Here is a 14258-nt window from a genome sequence, read left to right as displayed (position 1 = left end):
TTGCCAGAAGGTAAAAGTTTCGTAGACAACAGTGGATAATTATACTTGTCTTGTTCATAACGACGTATGTTGGTTGGTACCGTTGGTACTTACGTTGGATCACGTTGGATTGTTCCTTGTTCCACTGAGACAGTCTAAAAATTACCTACCCAAACCTCAAACAGCTTTTGAAACGTCAAGTGCTATATAAAATTCCTAGTGATTAAACTGCTTTTTCATTACGTCATTGTCAATTGATAGTACAACGGAACACAAATATTTCTAATTTCACAAAAAATGAAGTGGTTCGAAGGTAGCATTACGGAAGCAGTGGCAACATCAAAATCGAGGAAAGCAATTTTCGTCGTTTTTGTTGAAGGTGTATATTTATAATTTTAGGTTAAGATATCCTTCATTCTGATAGTAAATATATAATTTAGAGGTTGCATTGAAATCATGTTTGTGTGATCATCATATTTCACATTGCACCAAACTCAGAGAATTGTTTTGATCCATAAAACCTACTAAAACATATTTACAGGAAAAGATGACACTTCTGCACAAGTTGCTGAATCGATCAATACTACAGAAGTTTCTTGTAGATTGGAACAAGATGACGTTGTAGCAATTCGATTGGAAAGTGGGTCTGAAAACTATAGGTTCTTTGCCCAAATTTGTATCCTTTTATTCAATATACTGATAATCGTTCAAATGATCAGATAATGTATTAAAAGAATATGTTACTCAAATATTATTTTCCTGATTAATTTGCATAAGATCAATTGGTACCTGTTCCATCTATATTCTTCATTAGTACTAATGGCACACCATTGGAGATTATTGCTGGTACAACAACTGCCGCTGATTTAATAACCAAAATTGAGTTAGTTTTATCAAAGGCAAGGAAGAATGAAAATTCTTCTATGAATTTAATAGATGCAGAGAAAAAAGCTACTGCCAGTAGCGGTACTATTAATTCCAATACAAATGCCGGTAGCAGTGTAGATCTTAAAAATGATAACAAAACAAAGTCAAATACAGATGTACCTTTATCACAAACAACTTTAAAAAATGAGAATAGTATTGTAACAACAGAAGATGTAAAGGTAGAGCCTTGTACCGCTTTAAAAACCACCGAAGCTTCAGTTTCCAATAGTGAGACACAAGATGCAAGTACCAAAGAATTGTCACCAGAAGTATGTTTTTATTTCAATTGTCTTAGAATTACATAATTCTAAAGGAAAAAGATATTAAAACATTGTGTATCTTTAGGAAAAAGTGGAAAGAGCAAAGCAGTTGATAGAATTGCAACGTGTACAGCATGTAGAGGAAGAAAAACAAAAAGAAAAAGAGAGGGAAATAGAGCGACGTAAAATTGGACGTGATGTCCAGAAAATGAGACAAAAACAACAAGATTTAGAAATAAAACAAGCTCATGACGAAAGATTAAGGGAAAAAGCTGCCGATGCAGCAGCCAGGGAAAAGGTTAGGCAACAAATCGCTCAGGATAAATTAGAAAGAAAACAAAGGGAGTCAGCTATCCAGGTTTGTATCCTTTCTTTTTATTAAACATAATGTTAAAAGTTATATTTTCGTCTTTGGAAAAGATACATGTTTATTGAATACAGCAACAAATGCAGAAACAACAAGGCCAAGAGCCACCTAAACTGTATGCGCCGATTGCAAGTGATGCATCCGTAACTAGAATTCAGTTCAAATTGCCATCCGGTAGTCCTCACATGGGACAATTTGAACCAACAAATACTTTACGCGATTTGCGTAATTATGTTGTCCAGAACATCGATTTACCATTCCGTCAGTTTGCGATGTCTATCTCATTTCCCAGAAGAGACTTGACAGCTGAAGAAGATAATAAAACTCTTTTACAACTAGAACTGGTTCCCACAGCTGTGATTTTAATTCTACCGTTGAAAAATGTAATTGACGTGTCTATTTAAAAAAAAAAAATATTCATATTTTCGTTCTATTACGAAAATTGTTCATTGTCCTAATCTATGATTTTAGCCTAATGTCACGGCAATTGAGAGCTCAACACCAGACGTTGGTTTCTTATCACGATTTATGTGGTCCTTTGTCGCGCCTGTCATGTACGTGTACAACTATATGATAGGTTACTTCTCAGGAGGTACGCGGCAAAATACACAGAGACCCCAGAACAGCTCCCCCGAGAATGTTGACGCGGAGGAGAATAGTTCAGACGGAATTATACCAAACCTACGAAATGTTCCGACATCTGGGTAGGTTTTGCATTTATGAAGGAGTTTTCCCATTAGCCACCGGTACCAATACAGGTCTTATTAAAATGTTATTTGTGGTATTTAGTTTGGTCAGAAGATATTTGGGTTCTCAAGGGGGGACAACCATCAAAACCGAGGGGCATATACATAGACTTCATTCAGGTGGGGAAGATAATGATGAAAATAATACATGGAACGGGAATTCGACGCAACAAATGTAGTTTTATCTCGGATCCGTTCGAGTTCCGATGAGTTTAGTTGTTTTAATTAACCGAACTACCCAACAAGTTTAATTAGAAATATATTTTGTTAAACTTTTACACTTCTTTTTTTTTTTTCGATCTATTGCACCGAAATTAAACATTGTGTTTCACGATATAATCACGATACAAGAAACGAACCGTTTATTTGTGTGAAATGTAACTTTGAACAAATACTTGGTGCTCTACACTTCGATATCACTGTATCAGATCGATATACAATTATTTTAATCACAAGTGATACAAGGACCAAACGCAGCGAACTAACTGCGTTGCAACAGGTACACCAAAAGATCGCGAAGATATAACCTTGTATCCCTAATACGATTGTCAGAATATCTGAAGATTTTAATTTATGTTCAATGATATTCTTAAAGGAAATTATTTTATTATTCTACTCTAATCAAAGTAATTATTCTATATTTTCGGATGGTAACACGAGACGCATTGAGTGTAGCAACTATATTATGTTTTATTCTACGATAAAAGATAATATAATATGTAAATGTTAATATATAAATAAAGATATACAAAAGATTTATAAGAACCGTGGTTTTCGTCGCGTAATACACCTCCGTTCAGAGGAGTGTCGACAAGCGGTAAAAGTTAATGACGCCTGGCAACCAAACGGAACATGATACACGACGGATTATTACAACAGCGAGAACACAGAATCGCGAGGCGAGAGATTTTTCATCTGACGAAACATGACTCCGAAAATATGTTCAAGGCGAGGGGAAACAAACGTCAGGGAAGAATGTGTCCCGATCTTCGTGTTTTGCGGTCTACATATCCCGAGGAAACCGACAATTTACAACCATACGCCCTATCTCGGGGGCGGCCTGTCGATCGTGGCTCCAATTAAGCGGAAAATTGACAAACATTTTGGCCGAGCCATTCCCCCAAAGAGGTTTCACCTTTCTGGCAATGTAACATATTACCGAACCTGCGAGAGAGAGGAGTGTCGTCCGAGTAACGTGATCTTGCGGACACACCTACTTAGTCCTTTCGACAACTTGCTGCTGTCTCGACCGGGGCTGACGTTCATTATTACCAAAGTGTCTAACGATTTGACATCTCAGTTTCACAATCTCTCTTCGACAGTTTATATTTACGATTCGGTTGAAAACGGCCAATTTTGATATGCATACATATAACTCGAACGCGACCAAGCGTAAATCAATTTTAATTAGAAATCTTCCTGTCCCCAGGAATTGTTGCCGGCGACGTTCCTGGGGTCTTTGATTTATACAGAAGAATCGCAACTTGGCCAACGAACGGATTTGATACAAATTTCTGCGGTGTATTCCGCCGGTTCGCATAATCGCAGCCAAGTTCCACATCTGTCAACAGTTCTTGTATCTCTCTGTCGTCCCTATCATCGTCGTCGTTTAATACCGGACGATTGTGCGTCTAATAATCTCATTAGACTTACGGGGGCGAATTGTGCGGGCCTGGTCGCTGTAGAACTGACAAACATGTCGCACTTCGCGGTTTTATATGAATCCATCGGAATTCAAACGATGCGTGGACCGTTCGGCTAAGATCTAATAATACGTACATTCGGGCTATACAGTTTTTCATGTTGTTCGTCTTATTCTCTGTAGAAAGATCCAAATATTTGCCGGTAATCATCTATCTGGTACGATTAAAAAATTCAACATAGTTCCGTTTATATTACATACAGTAAAAAAAGTATTCGTGCACAGTTTAAAATAGATCAACTGTTTTAAAATCGGACCACGTGACTTTTCGATGCCTGTTGCTCGTTTTGCTGTATTAACATTAACCGATTTCAATGAAAATTTCGGCATGTATGCATACATAACTAACATAAATCCTTGAAATGTATTTATTAACTTTTCATTACAGTCTCGGATAAAAAAGTTGTAAAAAGCGACCTATACTATTTTCATCGCAATTCCGACCAATTGTAACTTTTTCAAAAATTCGTAATCTTTCTAACTTCGCAAAGAAACTCTAGTAACGTGGTTCAATTTTGAAAAAAATTATTCTGTATTAATAAAGGGTGTACGAATACTTCGTTTGCACACTGTACATATCTCTGTAAACATTTGTAATCGTAATAGAGTAACATTCAGCTGTCGAAGATACTGAAAAAACATTGGAAAAAATCATCGTTGCACGATTCACTGCATCGAATCGCTACAGAGATCCGGAAGTTCATGAGCTGTTTTTATATGTATATTTCCTATGCGTGCACAGATCGAGAATTGATTTCAAATCACGACTGGCTTCTGTCAAGACAATTATTAAATAGCGTTTCATGGCGGTGACAGAAATTTATGGATACCTCATTACCACCGTTTAGTGACTGCTACCGTCGCGTTGTACGAGATCATTAGGGGGCTTCTTCCAGAGGCGCACGTGCTTGCCAAGAACCGCCCATAGGATCCACGGATTGGCCGGGCCGAGGATGACGTCGGGAGCACGTGGCTTTTCGACACCGCCTCGAAGAACGAAGAATTTGACCTGGGTGCCAAAAAAAATATTGTTGGACATCGCGAGCAACCCCGACAAACAGTCACTGGCTGGTTTCGACCTGTAATCCCGCAAACGGTTCGGCGAAGGGTGTCTATGAATGACCCGAATCGATGTTTTCGATTTCGGAAATCATTCGACACTTGTATCTTTCACATGACAACAGTTGCGTCTGACATCTCATAGAGAAAAGACCTGTGTGCTTTACGAGCCGTATAGTGTCTGCGATTTCGTAGTTAAGTCGTGGGTGCCGTAGACTGTGCAGTGTGTAAAGAAAACGAAGAAAACGCCACCATGAACGAACTGACAAATGGATTTCAATAATTGCGCCTTTTGAAAGTGAATATACGGATCTTTAGGGTATCCAACATATCTAATCGTCGGGATACCGAATGGTGACAAGATCTAGGTGATAGTGGCGAGTAATTGAAGAAGAAGAAAGAACGAAGAAAATTTTAGGATGTCGGATGAACGCGTGGAAGCATCAGAATCGACCAAGGAATCGATCGAGTTAGCCGAAAGCCCGAAAATATGCTCGTTCAGCATCGAAAGTCTTTTAGCACCGAATAAGAAAAGTACGGAGGACGCGAGGCGTGTACCTGTTCCGACTGATGTGTATTTGCATGCTCATGAATGTAAGTGGATTCGAAACAGATTATATTTAATTTGGTAAACAAAAAGATGAACTCGAAATTACGGTAATTTATTGTTTTAAGTAACGAACGATTCGGAGGGACGGAAACTGGTAGCGCCAGATTCGTCTATGATCATGGCAGAGGAAATCGAATACGATGATTCCGATATGGTCTGTTCCACCTCTCCTGAACCGGAAATGTGCTACGGTAAGTGAAAATACATTTTCGCAGAGACCAATAATAGTAAATAATATTAATTTAATGTTTACAAGAGGCTCGATGCAAATAGACGTTCGTAGAGTGTAACGCTTTAATCAGGGAAGTTTGAGAATATTCGAAAGAAAGCGTTAACACCGTGTTTATTGTGTTACTAAATGTAATAACAGGCAATGTTTTGTGAGAATTAAATTGCCAATACTTAAATTATACAGGTGTCGGACACTTGTGTTTGTTTTATCGAATTACTTGGCTAATAAAGGTATAATATACGAGTATAGAGTCTTGGAAAACGTTTCGATTCCATTCAGAAAAAATATTGAAGTTATTTCAGATGAAAGACCATTATTAAGACATTGCACGGTATCTGTCATATCTTTACACCGTATATATGATTATTCGATTAACGAAGGTATCTTAATTGAGTGTCGTCCAATTGAAAATTCAAAACTTTTAATGTATAATCGATCCTTGCGTCGTATTTTAAAGACACACGCGCCTGACAATAAAAATTTATATTTGTTTGGTATTGTTTAAAGAATTTCTATTTAATTCCGAGGAAAAACTAGCGGTAGAAGGTCGCAAAGGACCGCGCGCAAAGGATGCGTTTCCCTCTGTGACGAATGCGTCGACAGAGGACCTTGAGAACGCTTCGAGCCTTTGAAATCCGGCGATTATTACATAGTATGTAATAAAGAGTAATTGTTTCCACTTAATTCGTATATTGTTACCGACGTGAAAGGGAGTAATTGTTACAGAATCCACTCTCGGTCTCTCCCTCGTGGTGGTAACGAATTCGTAAGTTTACGCGGAGGACCGTTGCCCGTGAGTTTGATCCATTACTTCCTGCAGGGTCCACGCCCACTCAATGTTCCTGCTTCTCGTCCACTATTTATCTGTCTCCTGCTAATTCTGCCATGGAAATGCAGCAAAATGTGCCTTCCCCGCGGTACCTAACGTGTAGAATGAAAAAAGACCACGCGAACGACGACCATTCTGTGACTTGTTGCGCGTTGGTACATTTGATCTTTACTTCTTTGATCGCGTTGCGTTCGTCGGGAAAGAATCCTTTGTTCAACATCTTAACCCTTTAAGATCTGAATTTTCTTTTAAGGGTAAAAAGAAATATTCGATTACACATTTTAACTCGGTAGACTGTGAAAAACATTTAGAACATGAAAAAATTGAAATTTATAAGAAAAATATTGATAAAAGGCATTTAGATAATGTACACAAATGTGTAACCGTCAGGTCTGAAAGGGTTACAGTAATCACTTCAGAGTCTTGATAATTTACAGTCATCGTCTTTGATTATTATAATGTATTTCGAATAGATTTCGCGATTTTTCGTGTATATTTACTAATTCTTTGTTTAATCTGACAAATGACATTGTCATTCATAGCTAAATACGATGAGATGGAGTCTTGACATAATTATATTTGTTCCATTTGACGAGATTAAAATTCGATCCTATCCGCGAGATTTAAGGATAAAGCTGGCCGAGAATACCTACGATACGATGTCTCCGATCGGAATAAATGTTGCGACACGAAGGTACATCGTTCGACGATTTACAATGAGATTATTGACGACCAAGCGTAACTTAATTCCGTCGTACCGGAATGGTTTAAGTTCCTCGACGACTAATTTCCACCAAGGACCCTCGGCCACGCGTGATTTACGCAGCATAATGGTCGACGCGATAAATTCGAGATCTAAGGAAAGGACAATTCTCGTTTGCGCGGTGCGCTCGGACTGAGATATGTGGGACGTCGCGTCCAACTACAAAGCCGTCAACGCGATCCGTAAATCTTCGGGAGAGCAACCTCGCGGACGAGTAAAGTCGTCCAACAGTTACTTTTCCCCCGAACGAGTTCTTTAAGCTTTCTAAGTTGCCATGGGGTCTGCATAATATGAACCCATCGAACGCTTACAAGCCACATTTCTACGTCCATCGAACGTCACTTTACGTGGCAATTCCATCATTTCCAATTTTATTCCACCCTGTATATGTTCGACAATGAGAATTTCTGCAAGCCACCATCGAAATTTCTTTAATTTCTCGATTCTATGAAACGTTGAAGCACCGACAAGTGTTCCGTTCAAGTCTCTCTTCGTAATCGTCGATTCCACCAGGTGTACCCTAGATCATAACAAAAGACCCCAGGCATTTATCTCACCACGAGGTTTGCTTGACCAATCGAGATGGCTCGTAAGACGAATTAATTATCCTCGCTGGTTGGCCGGTAGTACCACTTGAAATCATGCAACACCGAACGAATGAAAATTAGCCACGGTTTATCGCGCATTTCTACCCGTGGCCATCGCCATTCATCACCGAATAATTAGGAGACAAGTTCACCGCGGCTCGCGGCAATTAGGTAAACTAGAGGGCGTGGTGTTCTATTTCGGCGTCGTCTCGCGATGCTCCATCCCGACGCACCACTCCCGTTGTCTTGGGCGACTTTTTGCGCCGCACCTCCTAACCCTTTCTTCCTTCTCCGCGGAGCTCGTTCGTCAATGCAACCGAGTCAGAAAGTCGACGACAAATGAGCCAGCGCGAACGAACATCGGGCACCGTCCGAAAAAAAAATATTTTTCCTCTTCCGTTCTGGTTGCTTCCGGTGAAGAATGTACCTAATGTGGATCCTCGGCTGGAATTCTTTTTTACTACGAAACGAGGCTCTACAGTAAATCCTCGACGAGTGTCCGAAGATTCATCGACACTGGACATTAAATATTTCATAAACTAATGGCCATATGCGGTTGAAACAAACATAATTGACTTCAGAATGTCAAGCTCTATCACTGTTCTAAACCTCATTAAAAAATCATCCTTACACCTAGGGAATCTCTCCTTATCAGTGCCGAACATCCTTGGAACACTCACGGAGGATTTACTGTACTATTAAAATTCCACGGTATCTCAACGACAATCCCAACAAATTCGTGATTCCTCTTTCGTGCCCACTTGGTGGTTCACGGATTCACTCGATGATGTCTTGCTCACGATGCTGGTATGTAAACACCTCGCGATTTATAGAACAATTTGATATTATTATTCGCGTGTGTACTGATATTTAGGCGGCTTCCCGGTCGGAATCATTCCTGAATTTACACGTGCGCAAACGTGTGCACGCCGCGAGCGACGTGGTGGTTCACGCCGAGTGAATTAGAGGCGGTACGGTTTTAGCCGAGGACTCCGGTTAGCACGGAGCCCCCGAAGGGAAGTCTCGAAAAACGCGCGAGAAACGCGACAATTACGTCGCCATCTGACAATTAGTAGCCGGTAAACGACACACCGTGGACCCCTGTAACACGCGCCGCAAATACTTTTTTCGGGATATTTATTGCCTCGTCCGAATGCGAGAGAGTCGGTTCCACTCGATTCATTCTGCTCCGGGAACAAGGAAGCTTTGGGCGTCGATTTATTGGCGGTTAAAACAACCGATTATCCTTGGGTTCGATTGGATTCGATGTCATTTATTTATGATTGGCTAGTGAAATTTGTAGAAGCATTTTCATGTTGACAGGATAAAACAATCCGCTCTGACGCTGAATATTATGTATACTACTTAGAAAAACAGACGAAGAAGACACTAGGGTACATGGCCAATTACCTATTGGCATTTTATTTATTCTTTTTTAGTTAAACAAACCGTAAAATGATTGAAGTTACGTTTCAATCTTAAGGTGGTAGTGATTAGGACATCTACCTGTCAAAGAAGTGTGTAAAGTCGTAACAACGTTAACACTAGGTTTACGGGACGCGTCATTTTGACGCATTTCGAATGCTTTCTAACCTCGAAATTCTCTATGTGGTATACCTATCTCTATAGCTATGCATTAATTTCAGAGATCATAAATTCTGTATTATATAAAATAAGTTGTTTTTTAAAGAAAATCTGCGGGTTCGTTGATGCGTGCCGTGGAGATACCTACACGATAAGTGCCCGTAAACCTAGTGTTAAAGGAACGTGGGTCGAAATAGACTCGAACACTGTCAGGCAGAGTTAAAATGGAGGACTAATTGTAAATGTACGTTTTATGACACGGACGATATCACCGTGTCGCGAGTATCCTCCTTGGTCGTCTTGTTTCCTTTTTCCCACTGCGCGGCGGAACGGGACGCTGTGCCACGGTTTTTCGTCGGATGACGAATGGGCAGATAATTAGAAGATGATCCCCGCTGCTTAGAGACCGCGGTCCTGTTACCCGCCGACTAAAAGAGACCCCGAAGACATTCCTCATGGGCGAGGCGCGACGTCTTGTACGACGTGCGGCTTGTACACCCCGGGATAAATATAAATATAAACAACTTCGACGGGGCAAAAAGGTCCCGAGATTGATGAGGAGGAAAATTTCATAGGGGTAATTGGACCTCGCCACTTGGGTCTGGAATCGTCGGGTGTTTGACGCGTAATCCCGGTCGATCTCATTTAAAAGCAATTAAAACGAGTGAAACAGACCCGTCACGATATACATACAGTATGTATGTATAAAACACAGTCGCGATTTTAGTGACAGACCTTTGTCAGTTTCGATCCGAGTACGACTTATTACGAATCAAACTTTCTCATTCAAAATTTGAAAAAAAAAGATTTATACTATTAAGAACATAAAGAAATTTTTTCTAGCACTTTTAGTTCACCACGACCGCTTCAGAGGGCGTCTTCCAAAAGGCACGTTTTAATCGGTGAGACACTTTGCAGACGTCCTGTAAAAAATTAAGTAAAAATTCAAACGGGATTCTATTCGTGAGACTTAAAACTAGACAATAAACCTCTAAAAGTTCATAAAACTACCCCCCCCTCTTTTTTATACAGGGGTGAATTGCCCCCAAAAAAGCAATTTTTTGAATTTTTCGGAAAAATATGTATAAAACGATAAAAAATATAAAAAATAAAATATTTTAGTGGTTTCTTGTCTAGTTTTAAGTCTCACGAATAGAATCCCATTTGAATTTTTACTTAATTTTTTACAGGACGTCTGCAATGTGTCTCACCGATTAAAACGTGGCTTTTTGGAAGGCGCCCTCTACAGCGGTCGTGGTGAATTAAAAGTGCTAGAAAAACATTTCTTTATGTTCTTAATAATATATATAATAGCGTCCAAAAGGAATTATGTTTCTAAATATAATAGTTTTTTTATAAAGAAATATTAAAAAAGTGTCTTTTTTTTTTCAATTTTGAATGAGAAAGTCCCCTTAACATAATATAAAATGCATAGTAAATGTCGACATAAATTGCGTCAAAAGCACCATTATAATTTCAGTAATCGTAAAATAAGAATTCTGCAATCGGTCATTTTGATGGTTTTGGTAGTTCTAATGTTAATTCGCCGCGATGACACATATTATTGGAGTTCGTTTAATTACGATATGCTTTCAATCCATTTAATCGCTCGAATGTAACGCGACCGTGTCACGCAATTATCTGATAATTACACGATAACGAAACGTTGTTTAATCATCGTTTCCCTTCCCCTCTGGGGGCTGGACGCACGGCGAGGACTTATCTGTTTTCTCCACACCGGCGGTTACAGAAGCGTGCACCAGTAGCAGCGGTGCCAACTCCACGACAGGTGCGGATAGAGACGGTCAGGAAAAAAATGCTAGCGCGATTAGCGATGACGAAAGGAAGAAGAGACCACGCACTGCGTTCACCGCAGCTCAGATCAAATCGTTGGAGGCGGAATTCGAGAGGAACAAATACCTGAGCGTGGCGAAGAGATTGCAGCTGAGCAAGAATCTCAAACTCACCGAAACTCAGGTATACATAGGTGTACACTTACTTGTACAATATTTTTTTATAAACTTGACACATACATATGTAATGTGATATTTTTGTAAGTTTGTTTAAACTCACAATTTAATACCATTCCAATAGAGGTTGTGGCTCTTGAGTATTTCGACATGATAATTTCATAACACACCCTGTACATCCCAATAATGAGAACGGAACAGCCAAGCAAGAACCCGTAAAGATTAAAGAGAAACACGTTTCGCGGAAGTCGCCTCGAACAAGACGCACTGCGTACAATAAATCGCGATAACGTCCGTCGCGACTTCCGTAGGCCTCGCCACCTGAAATAGTTTAAGTTCCTTGTCCCATCTGAGTTCCGTCGACGAAATCAACCGACCCCTGAATTATGGCACCGAAGGCCACCATATGTGTAGGCGCCGGATCGTGGCGCCATGGGGAAAGATTGGCCCTTTAGGACCAATTAGCACTTATACATACATATACATATACGCCCTTTCGTCGTCGCGTACAGGGGACAATAATAAAATAACTAAAACGATCGTCTCTTCCCTTCGCAGAAATCTTTAATTAATCGTTCCTCGTACGAATAGGAAATTCTGTTTAAGATATTCTATCCTTTTTGTTGGTGACAGTGTAGCGACCAACAACGTCTCTTTGCTCCGCAGCTTTCGCCGGTTTCTAATATTACCCCTGGCACCTAGAAACGCAAAGTTTTCAAGGACGAAGATTTAAAGTAATCTTCGTGTTAACTGCACAAAGTTGAGGAATAGATTAAGTCGATTACATAAGTCTTCCCATTCACTTTGTAGCGGGTAATCCTGAACTGGCGAGGGTTGTTTGCGCTTTAAACTAATTAATTTACGATAACGGTTCAGTTATTTCTTGTTCCGCACCAGTTGCAATTGGTGCCGGCCAGCAATGTTGCGGGGCGCGACTGTAATTGTCAGAACGGTAGAAATATCGCGTGGTGCCTCCCGAACGAGGCAGATAATTATCTTCGCGATCACGGCAAAAGGGAGGACGATCAGACGACGGATCAGAGGGAAGAAGGAGACGTGTCGTGCCGCCGACATAACTGTCACAATATTTCTCGTAGTTAACGAGCCAGCTCCGGGAGTCCCCTTCTTCTTTTCGGTGTTCCTCCGATTCGTGCGCGTACGTATACGTTCCAGCATGCCACAAGAACTAAACGTCCCGGACGACGGATACTTCGAGGCGTCGGACCGAAGAGGCGTCGATTTTTTAATTAGGATATATTACCGTCTCCGATGTGCTCTGAATCCGGTCTACCATCAGAAAATACTGAGATCGTTTTTTTGTCCTCTTCTCGCGTCGCTTCACGTGTTTCCTTTTTCTCAGAGACAGTTGGGCTTCCACATCCACTTCCATACGAAGCATTTGAATTCGGGTATCCTCGTATTCATAACATTCTTGACGATTTTGTCTGATTCGTTATAGAAGTGTAGAATAGTTTAATACTTACTGGACAACTGAAAAACATTAGTTTACACAGCTCCCACTGTTGTGATGCTTTGGCAGGAAGTTTTGCACTCGCTTCGGTAGCGCAGTAGGCAGCGCGTAAGTCTCATAATCTTAAGGTCGTGAGTTCGATCCTCACCCGGAGCAAATATTTTTTGATTCCTAAACAGTGGGATTATTATTTTGATATTTTATGCATTATCGCTATATTACACGGACAATCGTTCTTTCAACAAGGTTTCTCTCTTTACTCACGAATACTTCACTGTTATTGTATTTGTCAGTAAATTGCACTCTTTGTTTTCACAGATTAAAATTTGGTTTCAAAACAGACGAACAAAGTGGAAGAGGAAGTACACAAACGACGTGGAGTTGTTGGCGCAACAATATTATTCCAGTTTGGGGATTCCAGCACCTCGACCAATTTTCGTCGGTGATCGTTTGTGGTAAATGTTCGTTTTCCATTTGCGCGTGCGTGTATTCTTTATAAGAATTTAACACATTGACAATTCTGTAAAGGTTCTTCAATTATCCGGGACAACCACAGCCAGGAACACCGATCTTTCCACAGCATTTAGCGACAGTTCCTTTGCCACCCGCTTTACCTATCGTACAACCGCTACCAAGTAACTTGTCGATGGGACAACAGTCATCGATCTTTCAAAACATACCCGCAAATAACCCGCCGTATCATTTGAGCCAAAGATTAGACTTTAGGCATTCGGACTCGTAAATGGAAAAGCGAGTAGCATTAAATGAAACCTAAGAGTGTACGTATCCAACGGTGATTGAAATGCGTGGCTGAATCACCCAAAAATTGGGATCGCGTGTGATAGATATTGTTAAACAGTTTAAATGTAATAGCATTACAATGTAATTTATATCAAGAGTTTTCAAAAATTGGAAATTATACGATTTTCTTCTATGTGGGTAAATGATGGAATTGAAACGTCTCGAAAGTCGCGTCATTAAAACATATCATGTTTGTAAATTGAAACCCATAAAGATTGAAGGTTCATCGTTAAATGATATTAAGGATTTAAGGAAATTCTACAAAAGGTAGGAATCTTTTTATTTGCATTTATTTTCAGGAGATACAATGTACCTACAGATTATATAACTTTTTCAACGACAATCTGCCCGTTTTTAGTGGAAAAACTGAA

General features: G+C 40.0%; 2 protein-coding genes and 1 non-coding gene across 3 annotated transcripts; all 3 read left to right on the top strand.

Moving 5' to 3' along the window:
• The first annotated feature begins 163 nt into the window (after positions 1-163).
• Positions 164-2956, top strand: LOC107185457 (UBX domain-containing protein 4). The gene is made up of 7 exons (XM_015573136.1): positions 164-358; positions 521-655; positions 757-1175; positions 1252-1524; positions 1608-1916; positions 2005-2237; positions 2323-2956. Exons 1-7 carry the CDS (start codon positions 277-279, stop codon positions 2456-2458), a joined length of 1587 nt encoding a protein of 528 aa, XP_015428622.1. The 5' UTR covers positions 164-276; the 3' UTR covers positions 2459-2956.
• Positions 2957-5459: 2503 nt separating this feature from the next.
• LOC107185441 (homeobox protein MSH-D-like) lies at positions 5460-13828 on the top strand. The gene is made up of 5 exons (XM_015573115.1): positions 5460-5634; positions 5716-5841; positions 11396-11622; positions 13405-13541; positions 13615-13828. Exons 1-5 carry the CDS (start codon positions 5460-5462, stop codon positions 13826-13828), a joined length of 879 nt encoding a protein of 292 aa, XP_015428601.1.
• Positions 13170-13242, top strand: Trnam-cau. The gene has a single exon. It is a non-coding gene; the product is annotated as a tRNA-Met (tRNA).
• Positions 13829-14258: the final 430 nt, after the last annotated feature.

Source organism: Dufourea novaeangliae, unplaced genomic scaffold (genome assembly GCF_001272555.1).
Source record: "Dufourea novaeangliae isolate 0120121106 unplaced genomic scaffold, ASM127255v1 scaffold57, whole genome shotgun sequence".
Taxonomy (NCBI): Eukaryota; Metazoa; Arthropoda; class Insecta; order Hymenoptera; family Halictidae; genus Dufourea; species Dufourea novaeangliae.
Note: the sequence above shows the minus strand (reverse complement) of the source record. Positions and strands in the feature narration are given on the sequence as shown.

What these genes read in the sequence shown, in the direction of transcription:
- LOC107185457 (XM_015573136.1), top strand. Translation starts at nt 277, where the DNA reads ATGAAGTGGTTCGAAGGTAGCATTACGGAAGCAGTGGCAACATCAAAA. An exon ending in TAATTCTACCGTTGAAAAAT is followed by an intron (nt 1,917 to 2,004) that starts GTAATTGACGTG and finishes CTATGATTTTAG; the next exon opens with CCTAATGTCACGGCAATTGA. An exon ending in CGAAATGTTCCGACATCTGG is followed by an intron (nt 2,238 to 2,322) that starts GTAGGTTTTGCA and finishes TGTGGTATTTAG; the next exon opens with TTTGGTCAGAAGATATTTGG.
- LOC107185441 (XM_015573115.1), top strand. Translation starts at nt 5,460, where the DNA reads ATGTCGGATGAACGCGTGGAAGCATCAGAATCGACCAAGGAATCGATC. An exon ending in GTATTTGCATGCTCATGAAT is followed by an intron (nt 5,635 to 5,715) that starts GTAAGTGGATTC and finishes TATTGTTTTAAG; the next exon opens with TAACGAACGATTCGGAGGGA. An exon ending in TTCGTCGGTGATCGTTTGTG is followed by an intron (nt 13,542 to 13,614) that starts GTAAATGTTCGT and finishes AATTCTGTAAAG; the next exon opens with GTTCTTCAATTATCCGGGAC.